Genomic DNA, 18420 nt, shown 5'->3' with positions numbered 1-18420 from the left:
CCTTAGAAATTTCTTTTGCGATGACGATAGGACCAAGAAAAATAAATTTCATCCATAATGAATCTCCGGTAACTCATATCTCCTCAACTGGAATTGTATTGAATGATGTGCGAGCTGCACAAAAGCATTTTCTCATATCTCCTCAACTGGAATTGTATTGAATGATGTGCGAGCTGCACAAAAGCATTGTCATTGATGAACTCTGTGGGATAAAGGTATTTATACAAGATGGTAATTTGGTGTTATCAGCTGAGTTGGTAATGTAAATCGGCCACCGTAAAGAGTTTTTCAATTCAGTTTTTAAAACCACATTATCTATGTAATACCCCCCTCCGACGTAGCAACACAGTTTTTTGTAGAAACCTAACCCCTTTACATAGAATGATGTCTGTCTCGATTCGGTTTAGCGAGAAAAACTGAGTAGATTTTATTGAGTTATCATGAGACGATAGCCTCGTGAAGGAAAACTTACAACCTGTGATAGCCCATCGGTAAAATGGTTTTTCATTATAAAGACTTTTGTTCTAAGATTTGTGTCAGTCTGGCTTAAATAAAAGCGGAAATGTCGTAAAAGCTTTCACGCCGAACGTCACTCTAAAAATTTTTAGTTTTCTATTTATTGAAGAGGCCAGAGCATAAGTTACGGTTGACGTGCAGAACGAGGGAGTTGGAATCAGTTTTAGCCTCTTAACGGAAAAGTGATGAACCATTTGATGCCCGTGACCTGGCTGGAAAAAAAAAAGGAACGAGGCTATTGTTGGCTTTGTTACCTTGGCCGCACATTCCTTTATCGGTTGAAAACCGCGCATCCCTTTGTCAGTTTAGCTATACCTCTCGCTGAACCTTTCTGATGGTTAACTTTACGGCTTCATCGACTGAGTTGATAATGTAAATTGGCTACCGTAAAGGGTTTCTAAGACTAACGTTTCGAGCGTCAGCCCTTCATTCCTTACATCTGGGCAGTTCTAAGAGCCGCAAATTCTTGAACAAAAATTCACCTTTAAAATCGGCACTCTTGGTTGCCACGGTATCAACGAATGAACGAACGCTTTTGATTCAAATAAATTGTTCTTGTGTTTTCCATGTCACCATGTTCTTACCAGTAGTCTAGTTCCACATTCCTGTATAAAAACCATACACAACTCATAATTCCTCCATTCGCTTTGACGCTCAAAATGTCAGCTTTAGTAACTCTTTCCTGTGGCCAGTTTACATTATCAGTTGATAAAACCAAATTATCCTACAGTAACTTCCCTGACATAGCACCACAGTTTCTTTAGAAACTTAACCCCTTTATGCTTTATTTTAAAGATGCCTAGTGACTGTATCAGACCCTATAAGTAAACAAATACTCTGATTAGCTTTAAACTCTAGTCGTGTATTTTCAACCAAATTTTGTCCAAGAGACACTTGTTTACAAGAAATGATTTTTGCCCTCGTGAGTCGATTTTCAATGATCCCACTTGGAATAGAATTTTTTATTTTTACGATACGAAACTCTTTTTCGTTTCTAAGTAAGCACCTGCACCACAGGGGAAATTCAGTTCCTCTACAGCTTGAGGGAAGACGTGCGCTTGAGCACACAATTCTGTTTGTACTGTGGGCGATATGCGGGCCTATTTTTCTTTTCTCCTTAGTAGCCAGGCATTCACAGTAATTGGATTGGTTACTAAGCAATATGGAGACCTCAGTTTTTCAAATCCATCACGAGTTTTCATTACATGCTGAATCGAGATAACATAAACATTCCCGCGTCTCTTAAAGGATACTTTTTGGAGATTCTAATAACTGAAAGAAATGAATTCGTCTTCCTTTCTTGTTGGTACCTCACGACAAGGAAGAGCAGTAATATCGATTTAAAGGTTCATCCACGTCACTGCTAACTGTGAATCACTCACGTTGGTTTCTTTCATGGCCAAAAAGCTGTTTGGTTTCCAGCAGTTAAGGCGAGCTTTCAGAAATCTTAGTTATATTTTGTTGATGTACATATCCTCCATCAGCTTAACATTTTATAACAAATGGCTATTGAAGGTTGGTAGTTTTCCTATGCATATGTGAAGTCTTTGATTTACCTTGCTTTAAACCTTTCATTCTCAATATCAGAAAGCTAATTCTCCTAAGCTATGACCATAAATTACTTTGTTGGCTGGTACTGAAAATTTATTGTGATATCAAGACAAATATCCCTCTGTTGAAAATTTTCTTCGTTTTCATTACCTGTCTGGAAAATATTGTTTGAAAATTGTATGGAGATTTTACTTATTTACTCATTGACTGAGTGGTAAGGCTGCATGGGAAAATATTTGGCTTGGGGTCATGATATACAGACCAGGGGGAGTGAGGTCCTTGTGTGATGAGTCAAATGTTTTCCTGTCTGACCCAACCAAACTCAGTTAATGAGCATATATCAGATAAGCACTAAGTGTTGAAAATTTCAAAACTTTTATTTTAGCCTAAAGACAGTAAAAACCTGCATAAAAGAAAAAGTGCATTTAAGAACATTCAGGCTGAAATTTGTTCAAAAAAGTACCAAATACACAAGAATACATTCAGCCTGAAAAATGATCCCTCTTTCCAGTGCTCTACCTTAGTAGAACATTGGAAAGAGGGATCATGGGGGAGCTGGTGCATTTTGAATTTACTTGACTTTTGCTGAGTTTCCAGTTGTTTAGCACCAGATCTGCTACCCCTCCACCAATATAATATTATTACCTTGATTAATGCAGTTATAAGGTTAATTCCATCCATTAATTAAAATGTTGTGCTTGCACATTGAGTTCATCTGTTGGTATTTAATGTAGTATTTAATGTTTAGAAACAATTTTAAGAACACCTTAAGAACATTTTCAAGCTGATTTTGCAGGAAACACCAGATAAATAAAAACAAAATCAGCCTGAACCCTCAAAACACAGGTTCTTTATGTGGGTTTTTACTGTATAGGAGGTGATAGACTGGTACATGTAGGACAAAGGGAAAAAAGACTTTGCAATAAAAACTTTTTCCTTGTTTTTTTGAGTCTTAAAAAGAAACTCGCAGTTAGTTCCTTGAAAAATGCCACTTTTTTTTCTTTTTGCTCTTTTCCTTCAATTTTGTGCAACAAAGCTGTGAGAGTGCAAGGCTGGCCAGGTTTTTCTGGACCTGCTTGAGTCAACCCTACATACATCAGCTTTCACCATGGTTTTCTATGAGATTGTGCACAAATGGGGCCACACACATCATGTGATAATTTTGCTTATCTCTAGCGGATGGAATGTGTGTGATTTGTACTTAATGACTCTTGTATATTTTTTATGTAATATGCTCTCATCCTTTATTTCAGAGGTTTCACTTTCCTTTGTCTGTGTCAGTGGTACACTATGCAATGGTATTTGTCATTGCGGCAATTTTGAGATTCCTTTGGGAATTAAAGACAGGGAAGACACGTATTATTTTACCCTGGTCTGTGTACTTGAAAAGAGTTCTACCCACAGGTGAGAGGGTGGAAAATTCTTTTAATTGTACTTAAGACTAGCTTATGACCCCAAATGTTTGCATCTTGTCTTCTAAGAATTGTTCTTCCTTTTTATATTCTGGTACCTTATGAGATATTTGAAGATTCCTCAAATAATTAACAACAGCTCTATAAAGTATAAGACTGATGTTCAAGTACTTAATTTTTAAAATGACCCTTAAAGAGGAAAAGTTTTGCAGCAGATCTTGCCATGTGTGAGTAATGTAGCTCATTGTCTTGGTGTATAAAGTAACATGTTTTCTGGTTAATTTGGTAAACTTTCCAACAGATTACAGTTCCATGTAGGTGAAAAGGAGATTGCTGATAGCCCTTAACTCTGATTTTATTTGATTTCCTCTTTTTCTAGCAATAGCTTGTGCTCTGGACATTGGGTTTTCTAACTGGAGCTTAATGTTCATCACAGTGTCATTGTAGGTATTTTCTCATGGAATGAATCATTTATTAGTGGAGGATATTAAATGTTCACATTGGGAGAGTTTTTTTCAAATGTCATGGGTACCTTTTACTTGAGTAAGTGGAATGAATGAAAGAAAAGCTGAATTTTATACCATTGGTACACAAAGACTGGTTTGTTTTCCCAAGTAGCCAATTTGTAATGTTCTGAAACATCGTGAAAAGCAAAAAAATTACAGTTCAGGTGGTTTTAATTTTGTATTTTCACTGGTCATGAAAATTAAAAACACTTGATCTGGTATCCTCCTGCCCCCCCTTAGTTTCCTCTCCCCCTATTCTGTGACATACTCATGATGAAGATGTAGAAAAATAATGAAACAATTGAGATACAAGATATAATATGAAAACTCTTTCCAAGTCCTGACCAAATGCAATAATCACCTGTATATAAAATTCACTTGCAGAAGTGTTATTTCATTTTCCTAACAAGGACAAAGCAGTTTCAATTTTGGGAAAGATTGTTTCTTATACAGTAAAGAGGAATTTTCCCTAGTTATTTTTGGTCAAAGAAAAAGCCCCTCACAAAGACTCAAATGCCATTGATCAATTTATCAGATGCAATTAATTCGTTTATTGAAATTGTTTTACCTTATGAACATGAAAACCATGACATATATCCTGTGATGAATTGCATTGAGATTCTGGCACCTTCTGTAAATATGATGGTTACAAATGAGACACTAAGTTTTGCTTGTTAACAGTTCTGCTTAAATCCCCAATTTTGTCCACCCTTTATCTCCCTGAGTGACCAAGCAGAATTTCTCCTTACATTATCAACACAATATCAAGCAGACAAGTGATGAGAATTTTAAAAAAAGGCTAATTAGGATATCATTAGTTGATCCAATAGAAAATTCTCAAAACTGACAATAATTTTATGGCAGGTAGTAAGGAGAATTACTAATGAGATCTTAGGAGTGGAAGGGTTAATTTGACAAATTGAGATACAGAACATAACTGATTCAGATTCAGTAATGATTCAGATTTATCCTCTAATTTTAATAAATAGAGATAACCAAGTAATCTTCCCTTGTTTATTTCAGATACACCATGACTAAATCTACAAGCATTATTTTCATCCTCATGTTTGCTCTTGTTCTCAGATTAGAGCATTGGGTAAGTAATAAAATGTATCCCAGTGTAGTTTGTGTACATTTAGAGTTTAAAAATCTGATTGGTGAGATCAAGCAGCCAAGCATTCCCCCCCCCCCCTTCAAAAAAAGATGATGTCACTCACCCACTCTTTGCTTTGTTGGGACAGACTAATAGCTTGTGACAAGTTTGACAGGATTTTGCTCTGTTTGTATCAGATTTTGAGATATTTCTTTAGGTATTTTTCATAAAAACAATTTTTTACACAAGTCAGCTATCTACATGTATTATTTTAAACCAAGCATGTGATCTTAGACTGTTTTGAAATAGCTATAATTGCAAATGATATAGAACACTGAAAATAATGCTGAGCGCATAGATTTTCACAGCAGATAATTTTTAACCCAGTAACCATTAGTTTGTTTTTCTTTGTGTATTTGACAGAACTTTTCATTGGTGGCTGTAATCCTGTTAATTGCGAGTGGCTTGTTTTTATTCACTTATGAGGCTACTGAATTCAATATGGAGGGATTTCTCTTGGTAAGTTAATAACAAAAACAAAAGTATATATTTTTTAAATGGTGTTTTTCAATTCTCCGGTGATAGAAATTGTTTAGTTTATCTATGGTTATCAGTTGTGTTTAAATTTCAGTCATAATTTTCAATTTTAGTTAACCCTTTAACTCCCAAGATCTGATTGTTAACTCTCCCCTCTTACTTCTACTCATTCCCTGGTAAATTTGTTACAAGAATTTGGGGATAGATCAAAATAACAACTTCTACTTGTCTAAGTTTGAGTTTTCTCATTACCTGTTTGCTCAATAATGTATGGATATTATAGGGAGAAGTTACATGTTAATCAGTTCTGGTAATTAAAGGGTTAAATGACACTGACATGAAAGGTTAGTGTTCAAGATGGATCTAATATTTCACTATGGTGTATTTCATCCTCAAGGTGTTAACTGCTTCAGCACTGAGTGGCTTACGATGGACACTTGCGCAGATTTTAACACAGAAAGAAGATTTAGGTGTGGTTCTTGTTAACATGAGTAATAGTGATAACTGAAATATTAAAATTGAGTACTTTAAGAAACATTTATTTATCTTCAACAGTTGTGGATTCAAAACATTTATAACAGTACTGTACACAAAACAAATACCCTAAGAGTTAAGGTCTTACTACATGTACATTGCTCTTATGTTTCTATCCTTTTGTAGGTCTTCACAACCCCCTTGATACACTTTATCATCTCCAACCTTTTATGACATTAACTCTGATTCCCCTGGCATTTTACATAGAGGGTAAGTCAATCAACTAAAAATACATTGTCTTTTTGTTGAAATTTCATTAATAGTCGATCCTAGCAAGTTAGCAAATCAGGGAGTTATTGCCAACACTTATTAACATGCATACTTGCAACAGAACTACTTTACACCTTGGTTTCCTTCCAGCAAGAACAAGTTTATAATAAATGTCTAACCATTTGACCCCTAAGAGTGACTAGCTTGTAATTTCTCCTTACAATATCACCCCTGAATCATACTTAAAAGTCACACAGATAAACAAATGATCAATAACTAAAGAAACTTTTGATTGTAAAACAAGTTCTCCTCTTAAGAACCCTTGGAAATGCTGAGAGAACAGTATGGAGAATATGTACACAGATATTAGGGTTTAAAAGGTTAAATTAATTAAATACTTGTTATTTGTGATTTTGTAGGACAGGACTTGGCCATGTCACCAAAGCTCTTCAGGGCCTCAGATAGTTATACCTTATGGGTGACCATTGCCATGGTGATGTTTGGGTGTTTCTTAGCCTTCATGATTAGTGTTTCTGAGTTTCTTCTTCTCTCCCATACATCAAGCTTAACGCTCTCCATATCAGGAATATTTAAGGTAAACTGAAAGATGTCATCAATAGGATCACAAACTGAGCAGTTTTATTATAACGTTTGGATATAATGTGCAGTGTCATTAGTTGAAAGAGTGTGGTCTATTATAGTATTGAGCATGCTGACAACACTGTTGTTCTCTTTAGAAATAAAGTTTGTTTTGAAATTTGAAAGAAATGCGTAGGGAATTTAACAGACTTTTTATTGTAAAACAAATAGAGAAGCCTTGACTGTACTCTGTTTTCTTGTAAAGCACTAGGAAGCAGCTAGAGCACTCAAGAAGTGGGGAGAAACACTCAGCTACTACACTTCTTTTGTGCTCTAGCTGCTTTCTGTGTACTTTACTTTTGTGTTCTGATACTAGTGAAATACACTGCCTGTAAATGTGATGTGGCTTGATGTCAGTAATTCTATAACTGCACTTATGTGGAATCTGTGGCTGAAATTGACAACTCCACGTCTTTATACAAGCATGATCTTTAATACTCTAAGACTGACGTTGGTTGAAACTAAAGAAAATAACAAACGGTTACACTAGTTACACAATATACAACCTAAAAAAATAACAAACAACATGACTATGAAATACTTACATTGTTACGATCACAGAAACATTACTCAACTGCTCTTAGCAAAAAAAAAAAAAAAGGAAACGGTTATATTACACAATAAATTATGAAACAATAAGTATAATTACAGAGTGAAAAGACTGAAATAAATGGACTCCAAACATGCAAAGAGAAAAAGAGAAGAAAAGAAAAACCAACAAGAAAAAAAATCACACTTAGAACTTACAAATTCATCAAAGGTTTATTTTGAGAAAGTTAGCAGGGACCCCTCTATGTATTTCAGGGTGAACTTTTTTCACATTTCCCTGCTCGCTAGCCTGTCAGTGTTGGGTCATTTATCTTGCTCATTTAGCAAGTCTTTTCCTTCTCATCTTCTCTTTAATAAGCGGTGGGTTTGGCAAGTAAATTGTTTTCAACTTAGTGGTTCAATGCGATGGTGTTTTAAACCCTTTAACCTTATAAGTGACCAGCATCTAATTTCTCCTTACAATATCACCCCTGAATCACACATTAAGGTTATGAGAATGAAGGAAATGATCACCAAGTAAAGAAGCTTTTGATCAGTAAACAAATTCTCCTTGTCAGCACCTTAGGAAATGTATAAAGAACAGCATGGAGAATATGCATGATGACAAAAACATGTAGAGGGTTATGAATGGTGACTGCTGTTGGGGTGGCGATAGATACACATGTACCTTTGTCATACTGCTCAGTTCTATTAATTCTTGATGAGGTTGATTGTTGTGAAACACAAAGTTTTGTTACTTTTTTTTAACCCAACCCTTCTTTTTATTTAAAGGAAATTTGTACATTATCTCTTGCCACTGAGTTTGCAGGGGATAGAATGACTACTGTGAACTTTTTTGGGCTTGTCCTGTGTCTAATTGGAATAAGTGTCCATGTTGTGGCAAAGGCAACAAGAGGTAGGTTTCATAAAGAATAAGGACATTGTTGGACTCACATTATCAGCAAACCATCAAACAAGTATATGTAACCAGAATCACTGTTACAATGACTTGTATTGGGTACTCAATCTGTTTACAATACTAGCAAGCACTTCTCAAGAAATTGCATCTTCCTGGATTGGCATTGATTGACTATAATACCATATACTGCAACTTTTATCGGCCAAAATTTAAATTTAAATTTGAATTTTCTTTTCAGATTCAGAGAATTTGAAGTTAAGCAAACAGAAAATAGAGGAACTCAAGTTGAATGGTGATATTGAACTAAAAGGCCTGCTCCTCGCAGATCAAGAAAAGCTTGGAAGTGATGATGACAATGAAGAATATGAACTGAATGTTCATGGGCAAAGATAGTAGAGGATAGGACCTCTGGAGTAAAATTAAGTTATTTATCTGTAAAATCTCTATAGGAATATTCTAAATTTGGATTTAAAGTAAAAAATATTGAATTTATTCTGAAAATTATATGCTGTGCAACAAATTATTTCCTAAATTGTAGGAATACTTGATATTACCTGCAGTGGGTACTAAACGAAAAAAATTGTGAGGGATTTGTTACAAATGTCTTATTTCCTTCAAAGGAGGGAATGTCTCAGGGATTTTAGGGGTGGGTGGGAAAAATTACCAAATGATAAATAAAAACACTCAGAGTTTTTCTCCAAAACAAACTTATAGAAAGAAAACACTTCAACAACAGCACTATTAAAACAAACTGTTATTAATATTATATCCAACTGTTCTTTATGGTGTATTACGTACTGCAATTTTCTCACAACATACCTCAGTAAATACCTCAAATTAATATTTTCAAACCATTAAATATGAAGGAAACGTTAATTTCCTGAAAGAGAGAAATGTGAAAGAGTACATATAGTTGTGAAACAGACACCAATAGCAACTGCATTTTCCTTCATTTTCTCCTTTAGAGACATCAATTGAAAACTTCTCAACATGTTATGTTATGCCCAATCAATCAGAATAGGTGAACAGCATCTCAACAATCATCTAAATTATAATAATCAAAGTTCTATGTAATTGGAAGAAGTTTCCTTTGGATTTTGGGAACACTAAAAAAAACTAAACAAATTGAAATATGCACCAAAGAATTCAGCTTGAATGTGGAATTAATGCATCTGATGTGGTTCTTTGGAAAATTCAGCACAGAATTACAATTATTATAATATTCCCAACAATTAGAGAACATATTACAGCCTGATACACCCAAAATACTGAAATTAAGAGGGATCACATGTTGTACTTTAATTAGATATCCCAAGCATTCTATTATCATGGAGGTCATCACCATAAAAAGTTTCTCATCCAATCTCCTTTCCTCCTGAGAAAATGGCTTAAAAGGAAAAGAAAACCCATCAAGGGGCTGATGAAGTGAGGGGGTGAGGGAGGGGGGTGGGGAGTGATTTGGGTTGGAAGAGAACTTTTGCCATGCTTATTCCTGTGATGTATTTTTTCCACAGTTTTGGGATACACACATAACTTTTTAACTACACCCAAGGATCTGTTTCCACTCCGTTCTCTTAATTCAAGGTTGATTTGAGATAATTTTTCCCTGTTATCATCTAAAATAAAAGTTAACTTTGCATATTGTATAGTTTCATAAAAGAGCCACTAGAAAGTTATGGGGCAATAGGAAACAAAACACTTCATGTGGATGACTTGATCAAATATTTTCTTTATAATTAGGCTGTATCTATGGGGGTGCAAGGAACTGTCTTATTACATCATAAAAATTACATTCTTGTTTGCTTGCGCCACCATATTCCAAACCATCAGACAAATTAAATTTTACCAACAATGGTGGAGACCAGATTCTGTATGTTAGTAGATCTTTTCTTTCCAGTTTCCAGCACTTCTTGATGGTTGGCAGCACTGACATTGTCATCATAACCCATGACAGCAACATTTGTTATTAAAGAGATGCCTAAAACTTTTATCCCAGCATGCCTTGCCACCACCACTTCGTGCACTGTGCTCATTCCAACAGCATCTGCCCCAACCTGACAAAAACATTTTGGTTAATGGTGGTTTGGGGAAACAACAAGTACAGTTGAAGGTGACATGTAATCAGGGATTCCAATGGTTTTGCTCTCTAATACATGGCTCCAACCCTTTTTCATCACTGCCACTTGGCAACCTTTAATTGCACTTGCCAGAAATAAAATTCTATTTGCTGACTGATCTCTGATATTTAACAGTCATTCCAATATCTTAAATAAGATCCATGTTCTTCCCAGACTTGGAAGGCCATGTTAATGCCACAAAATTGCATATCAAATCCCCTCATTTGTTGTTCCTTTACTTCAAATATCCATGAGGCACAGTATTCTGTAAAATATTGTGAGAATACTTTCCCTGCAATTATTCACAACAATTAAGTGATGATCTCTACTTTACAGAACAAGTGATCAAAATGTTATCTCACCATGCTTAAGAATCTACATTCTGCAGGGGTCTCAAAAGCTGGCCCAACTTGTGCACAGTAAACTCCTTCCTGCATGAATGTTGAATAGCCCAAGTGAGCGGCTGTATCGATAGCAGTTTTAACAAGGGATCGGTCATATGCATCAGAGAGGGCTGGAAATCTTGGACCAAAACTAATGAAAAGATCACATATCTGTATTATTTAATTACCCAAAACATTGATACATACATTTACTATGAAGAATATAAGTTACAAAATTTAAGGTAACATACCGGCCATCATTAACACCTCTCAATGGACTTTCCCCTGTAAGTCCAGCAAGATTAATATGGTCCTTGATAACCATAATGTCACCAACATTGTAACTTCTGTTAAGTCCTCCAGCAGCATTAGTGACAATCAAAGTTTTGATACCCAAGTGGATCATCACACGAACTGGAAGAGTGATCTGTGATACAGAACAAATAATATCATCTTGATGATCAGTTATGTCAACAATAAGGGATCCTCTTATCATATTGTCTAATTATCTACAATGTGCATCAAAATTGGTCATGTTTGTGAAAAATGACACTCCTGTGTCTACCACACTCTTAATCATTAACAAGACCCCCCTTCCCTTCAGTTCAATGTTGCCTTATGTAGCTAAAGATTCATGGAATCACAGTACAACATTGTTTTATTCATTTATTTTTTGGGGAGGGGGGGTACAGTTAACAGGTTAACTTAACAAGGGTATAAGAAATAAAATTGAAGTAACAGGAAGTTGGAAAGACCAAAAAAAAAAAACTCCTGGGGTCACATCTGAGATCACACTTTGAATCACACATGTTACTACAAGTGTGATCACATATTTTTTTTTTTCTGGATGGGAACTGACTCTTGCTGCTCAGGTCTTTAAGCCAGTAAAATTATGAAAAAACTGACAAATCAGTTTTCATGAACTTAAGTGCCTTTTTTAACCAACAATATTTTAAATACAGAAACCAAACCAACCTCGCCAACTGTGTATCCTTCATATAAGTGTGTGCGACCCTGCATCATGACCACAGTTTTACCATTAAGGAGGCCTAACACAAACTGCCCAACATGTCCTTTAACTGAGTATGCAAAAACATTGGTTTAAATACCATTGTCTTTATGATGGTACAATCAATGACAAGAGCCTAAACTATGATTAATTGTTGGTGGGTATGAGATTCTTACAATTCAATAGATGATTCTAGTTACGAGCTATGGAACAGTGAATAACTGGCTCAAACTCACTCACAGAAGACAAATATGATTGATGTTTGATTCACTAATGTACCTGTGCTCTTTGGAAAGTGTTTGATCTTCTCATAAGGAATGGCATCCTTATCCTTGACAATGTCTCCCAATGATGACAAACCAGTGCCACATATTATACCAATGGTAGGTCGATGTTTGGTTTGATTAAGAATTGTTTTACAAATTTCTTCTACAATGACATAGTCATGACTGAATTCACATCTGTTGGATATTCAAAAGAAAAATTTGTTCAGCAGTGACCAAGAGATACTCTCTCTTCTAGACAAGTGGCAGCAGACAAGTGATGAGGAAAGGGTAAACTATTAAATCATGGAATAGATTCATTAAACACCAACTTCTCAAAACTAACATGATTGGACATTTGATACAAATAGTATAGAGAATCACCACCATCCTGCAACTCAAATAGTTGATGTATGACAAAACAAGTGTAGCAAACCCTGACAAGGATGACGACTGGCTGTCCTTATTGCATTCCATATAATTGAATACACAAATATGTTTTGCCGAAACTGATTTCCCTAAACAGGTTAGAAAAATTTAACTGAGTACACATTTTAAGGCTTCCAGTGCAGATGTTCTTGTTCAACTTTATCCCTGGTTCAAAGGTTTCTAATTGTTTCAAACTCATTATCATTATACTTCACCACAAGAAAAATAATAATAACTTCTTATTAACCAAGGGCCATACTGGAGAATATTGGCCCGAGGTTGTGGCAGTATGGACTGAGCACAGTAAAGTCTGTACAAAAGTAATCAAGAGCCAATGTTCCCCAGTACCGCTGGAACAAGCAAGGTTGGTAATTAGTTTATTATATGACACTTGGATCAAACTTGTGTATCTTGAATTTGCGGCTTTAGTGAAAAAACATGGCTGATGTCTGTTTCCGTGGAAATGGTCTGGATGGCAAAATCCTGGCCAAATAGGGAAAATTTACCTCAGGACTACCTTATCATGAAGTAATGTAAATTTAAAGCTGTAATAAATGATTAACTTTAACTACAACATTGGGCAATTACTGGTAAGTCACTTGCCATGCAAAACCATTATGATTAGAGTCTTTAGCAATTTGTAATGTGTAGAGTAGATTAACTGATGCACAGCACAACCAACCTTCAAAAAAATTAGGTTAGGAAAGTATATTTTTCTGTTACAAACCTGTACATCATCTCGATGTAGGCAGAGCAAAGAAAAAACCAAAAGGATTTCCGATATAAAAATGCAAATTACATCAAGTTCTGATATTTACAGAACAATGTTGTTTTGTCTAACTACCAGTAGGGACAATTAGAGTATTGTTATATTTTGGCTGCACTCATTAAACAAAGACCAGATGACATTTGGCAAATATTTTGCAAAACAATGAGGGACTGAAGGCTTTCCCTCAAGTCAAATGTTATTCCTGTTAGAAAGGTTGCTTTGCTTCTGAATTATCAGAAAGAGAGAGAGCATGAAAATAAAGCACAGAGTTGGAGAAATTTTCACCTGAGTGTAAATAGTAATTCAAGATTACATTAAGGCTTTTCCATAACCAGTTGACGAGTGCAAAACAATGAAAAATTGTTTCTGACTCTTGGTAAACCGACTTCTTTAACAGACACTTTCTGTGTGTCTTGCACTTTTTCTTTACTATGTGTAGTCCTTTGCTGACCTAGGTTAAATACCATGAGCCATACTGACAGGCAAAGGAAACAAAATTGGCAGTAAAAGGGCTTAAAAATTACTTCATGTCACCCTGTTAAAACCTGTGTGTGGTCAAATACACTGCAGATTCCTTAAAATTTAACAAGCACTTTTTACTGAGTTTTAGAAGTCATGCCTAAAAATTAAAGTAATTTAAAAAATTAAGATGCATGAGTATATCTTGCTTGTTTATGCTGCATCAACTTGCATATTTATTCATAAAAAAATACTGCTTGATTGGCCAATCGGTCGTAAATAATTTAGCATTCGGAATTGTTTGATAATGAGCATTAAGTTAGCAGCTGAATAATTCTTTACATACTGTTCAATAGTCACATTAGAAGGAATTCGACTAAAGCTTATTTATGTGACAATTGCTTTTTAATTTTCTATTAATATTGCTTGCGATTTAATTAACAGGAAGCCTTATATTTTAAAAAGTTTAAAGCTATCTTTGTGGATGGAAAAGGTTAACTAACCCAGTAAAATAAAATTTCGATGCCATTGTACGTTTCGTGATTAAGCTAAATTGTGAAATGTTAGCTTTAGCGTCACCTGTCCCTTTGCTTTTCTATCACACAAATATAAACAAATGCAAAATGTAGATGTACATTTTACACCTTTTCAACCGCAATTTTACACCATTGTTAGCCGAATTATTATGAAAACTTCTCTATCATCCTAGCAACGCTAAAATACAATAAGCTTACTCGAAAACACAAAAATAAATTAACAAACATGGTCTAGTTCGGACCGGCCAAAAATCGAGAACGTGGAGTAAGTGGTTCGCTTACAAGCGTTATTTTAAGCTTTCCGCTGTTCCGCAAGAAAGAAATACCCTTACCTTCGCTCTGGATTTCCAGACATTTGCAGATTTTCCTACAGAAAAGCGATATCATAGACTTAGAATTATCTTAGCCGTTGATTACATAGATAAGTTTGGTACACATGCACGCGTTCGATTGCGTCGTGGGCTAACGCACACCAAATAAGGAATTTTTGGGGGTGTGAACATACAAACAAACGCATGGATCACTTCAACGCATTGTTGGAAGGCTGTGAAGGAGCTGGCCAAACAAGCGCAACATCTTGCAACATCCAAAATTTGTTGCTACAAAGATTTGACCATTTTCAAACTAGATGCAATTGATCCTATGGACTTATTTTTTTAAAAGCATTTTTTAAATAATCGACTTTCTATTTGTAATAAATAGAGAGGCGTAATGGTAGGCGGTGGTTGTGAATACCACGCTAAGTGGCATGGTAAAAGCTCGACCACGCACAAGAAATATTTCAATTCAATCTCTTGCAACATCGTTGGATCGTGTAGTGAGATGTTGTGAAGGAGCTGGCCAAACGAGCGCAACATTTTGCAACATCCAAAAATGTTGCAAAAAAAAAATTGACCATTTTCGAACCTGATCCAATTCATCCTACTTACTCGTTTTTCAAAAAAATATTTTTTAAATCATCGACTTTCCATTTGTAATAAACAGAGAGGCGTTGTGAGAGGCGGAGCCTTTGATTATTTTGCTGGAGGGTCACGCTATTAGCTTCGTAACGCGTGGGCTAAAAATAAAGCTATTCCTCTCAGTCACGCAACGCATTACTTAAAGAAAACCAAAAGGTGAAAACTTTCAATTTTCATTTTGGTTTTACGTCTTTGCTAACTTCAGGGCTTGAAAAGACGTATGATAAACTACAAGAAGCACCAATCGAGCTCAGAGGCTCCAGTTTTAAGATCTAAGGAGGAAGGAGTGACAAGGTAGCGCTGAAAGTCATCGTAAGATTGCCAGAGTTATGAATAAATTAATAAAGGGGGTAAGTTTCTAAAGAAACTGTAGTGCTGCGTCGGTGGGAGAGTATAGCAAGTAATTTAATGTTAACAACTGGGTTGAAAACGTAAACTGGCCACCGTAAAGGGTAAAAAAGCCGACGTTTCGAGCGTTAGGCCTTCGTCAGAGCGATTGACGAAGGGTCAATCGCTCTGACAATTTACGTTTTCAACTCAGTTGTTAACACTAAATTACCTGCTATGAATATGCTCAGCAGTAAAGACTGACGTAGTTGGAAGCAATTGCTACGTGTGTGAATTACACAAATGTCAGAGGTTGGCGAAGTCGGGCAGGACTTCTGCTCGGCCTCATACATCATTTTACATACAGTATACAGTTCTTGAATGAAGAAAATGATCGCGAAGACGGTGGATTAACTTTGGGACCACAGCTTTGTTATAGAATAGTATGGCCTTGAAATAATGCACCTAAAATGTAATCTAAAAAGTCTGTCTCAGCGACACTATCACTTATTGTAGTCTTGATATCGAACGATTAAGCCACGTAACAATTATTTTTAACTCATTCTGAACATAAAAATCTGTCCTTGCAGCTTCAGTGGTTGTTATGGCATGCTTGAAAAACCTTATTGAAAGAAAAAATTTATAGTTGTGTCATACCTAGGATGGCGGACGCATGAGTGTTTCAAGAAACAATTTTAGCATTTTTCTTGACTTCTCGACGTCAGTAAGTTTGAATACTGATTCACCCAAACACAGACACTTACCATATTAAGTAGCTTCTTCAAAAGGAAACTTTCTCGAATTATTAGCAAACAAATATTAATGTCTTTTGAATATCAGATAGTAATGTGAGATTCACGAAAGACTGAACCTACAAACTGACTTACTCAAATCCGCAATGGTAACTAAGCCACATGAAGGTTTCGGGTGACACGTTTCGCAGTACCAGTGACAATATCGCCCGGGCGCTAATTTAAAATTTCGGAAGGCGCTTAAGCGAAGGGGGCACTTATTACGAAACTATGAACCTTTACTGATTCCGCTGTAGTTGAAGCCTAAAAAGTTATTAATAACGTGGCAACAGAAATAGGTTTTCCTCCCTCCCCTCTAGTTAAGATAGTGAGGGAGGAGGGGGAGGGGGTACTTGTTTCGAGAATTAGGCCTGTTAGAAATTATGGCCTAGGGGAAATGCACTCACTCGGGGAATGGCACTTATGACAGCGTGGGCGCTTATTCAAAGAAAAACGGTGTTTCAGACGAAGATGAAAATATAACTTCCTATATTTGTACTTTGAAGGAAGCCGACACGAATTGTAACACACTTCTCAGGGGGGGACTTTCGGTTGGTATGCTCCGTCCAAAAGAGCTTTAAGTAGATTTTGGCATACGGGTATAAAGATATGTGGGAATCTCACAGATTTCAGGGTGAAGAAGGGCTAGCAAAACAGCTTCTAACCCCATGAAATACTGATGCAAGGTCGCGAAGTGAGTCGCATCTAGAACAATTTTTATGTTAACATTTGGCGATTTATAGCTCTCCGGGGTAATCAGGTGTCTTTGTTGTAAACCTTCTATTTAGAATCTACCTCGCCGATCTTTTTTGTCCTTCCTCTTTGCAACGAAAATGAGATATCACAAGGATTTGTTAACACCCTGGTGCGCAAACTTCCCACCATAGTCTCTCTGCTAGGGAGACTATGTTCCCACACATACCAGCAAATGCTAACAAATGATAAGGAGCTACGGAAGGAAAACCAAGGATACCGACAAATAAGTGAATTTCCTTCCTTGAATGACTCCATTATGAAAGAGACGCTACTAAGTTCAAGAACTTCATAATCCGACACCACCGATATTATCGAGTCTAATAGACCCGTGACACTTTGCTGGAAAAAAATAAAATCGGCTCACCGCGAAGAGAGAGTACGATTTGTTAATCACGAGTCCAATTGAAGTTAAATTTCGTCTCAAATTTGCTCATGATGATCGCATCCGACTCGTACTTCGAGGTCGTCCAATTTTACCTGCATTTTACCGCAAGATGCACGTGTTCTTTCAAAAATTTCGTCATTTTACAGAGCTGCGATTTCAACCCGTGTGGTCATCTCTCGGTAACTCAGTTCTGCTTCTGTTCTCGAGTCACCAAATACCATTCTCGGATCCACGTTTAACTCTTAAAGTTATCTAGATTCGTTCATATCTTCTACACATAAACCGGTAATTGAACACTACTTCAGGTATTTCACATAAACTTTTCGGGTGTATCAAACGACACTCCGCAACTAAAGTGCAAATGTACCGTGGAAACAAAACAAGACTTTAACGTAAACAACTCTCACGTAATGAATGTAAATAGAACTGTAATATTTTCGTACCTTAACCCTTTAACTCCCATAAGTGACCAGGACAGAATTTCTCCTTGCAATATCAATACAATATCAAGCAGACAAGTGATGAGAATAAAGAAAAATATCAATGAGGGGATTATAAGTTGATCCAATAGCAAATTCTCCATACTAACATTACAAGAACTGTATGACAGACAGTAAGGAGAATTACTAGTGAGATCTTAGGAGTTAAAGGGTTGACACAATTTTGAGCGAGATTTCTAACAGTCTACTTTTAATGTTTACTGTAAATAGAGAAATTAATTCAAAGCATGAAGGTTACCGAGCCTCCGAGACTCAAACATTGGGAGAGAATATGGCAGTAAAGACGCAAGAC

At 36.0% G+C, this 18420-nt stretch overlaps 2 protein-coding genes across 2 annotated transcripts; one reads left to right on the top strand and one right to left on the bottom strand.

The window, feature by feature from the left end:
• The first annotated feature begins 1683 nt into the window (after window positions 1-1683).
• On the top strand, window positions 1684-9090 carry LOC131797720 (solute carrier family 35 member C2-like). Its single transcript, XM_059115385.2, has 10 exons — window positions 1684-2031; window positions 3321-3471; window positions 3859-3922; window positions 5009-5081; window positions 5502-5597; window positions 6013-6085; window positions 6276-6359; window positions 6779-6954; window positions 8319-8442; window positions 8684-9090. Exons 1-10 carry the CDS (start codon window positions 1912-1914, stop codon window positions 8836-8838), a joined length of 1116 nt encoding a protein of 371 aa, XP_058971368.1. The 5' UTR covers window positions 1684-1911; the 3' UTR covers window positions 8839-9090.
• Window positions 9091-9182: 92 nt separating this feature from the next.
• Window positions 9183-16566, bottom strand: LOC131797716 (purine nucleoside phosphorylase-like). The gene is made up of 7 exons (XM_059115379.2): window positions 16461-16566; window positions 14743-14777; window positions 12234-12415; window positions 11921-12024; window positions 11197-11372; window positions 10925-11096; window positions 9183-10499 (listed from the first exon to the last, which is right to left on the bottom strand). The coding sequence occupies exons 1-7, from the start codon at window positions 16461-16463 to the stop codon at window positions 10281-10283; spliced, it is 891 nt and encodes a 296-aa protein (XP_058971362.2). The 5' UTR covers window positions 16464-16566; the 3' UTR covers window positions 9183-10280.
• Window positions 16567-18420: the final 1854 nt, after the last annotated feature.

Source organism: Pocillopora verrucosa, chromosome 3 (genome assembly GCF_036669915.1).
Source record: "Pocillopora verrucosa isolate sample1 chromosome 3, ASM3666991v2, whole genome shotgun sequence".
Taxonomy (NCBI): Eukaryota; Metazoa; Cnidaria; class Anthozoa; order Scleractinia; family Pocilloporidae; genus Pocillopora; species Pocillopora verrucosa.
The sequence above is the reverse complement of the archived record's forward strand: the minus strand, read 5'-3'. Positions and strand labels throughout refer to the sequence as shown.

Coding starts and splice junctions, on each gene's coding strand:
- LOC131797716 (XM_059115379.2), bottom strand. Junction 12,025..12,233: donor ACACTTTCCAAAGAGCACAG/GTACATTAGTGA, acceptor TTGCATACTCAG/TTAAAGGACATGTTGGGCAG. Junction 11,373..11,920: donor AAGGATACACAGTTGGCGAG/GTTGGTTTGGTT, acceptor TCTGTATCACAG/ATCACTCTTCCAGTTCGTGT.
- LOC131797720 (XM_059115385.2), top strand. CDS start 1,912: ATGGCCAAAAAGCTGTTTGGTTTCCAGCAGTTAAGGCGAGCTTTCAGA. Junction 5,082..5,501: donor TTCTCAGATTAGAGCATTGG/GTAAGTAATAAA, acceptor TGTATTTGACAG/AACTTTTCATTGGTGGCTGT. Junction 6,360..6,778: donor CCTGGCATTTTACATAGAGG/GTAAGTCAATCA, acceptor GTGATTTTGTAG/GACAGGACTTGGCCATGTCA.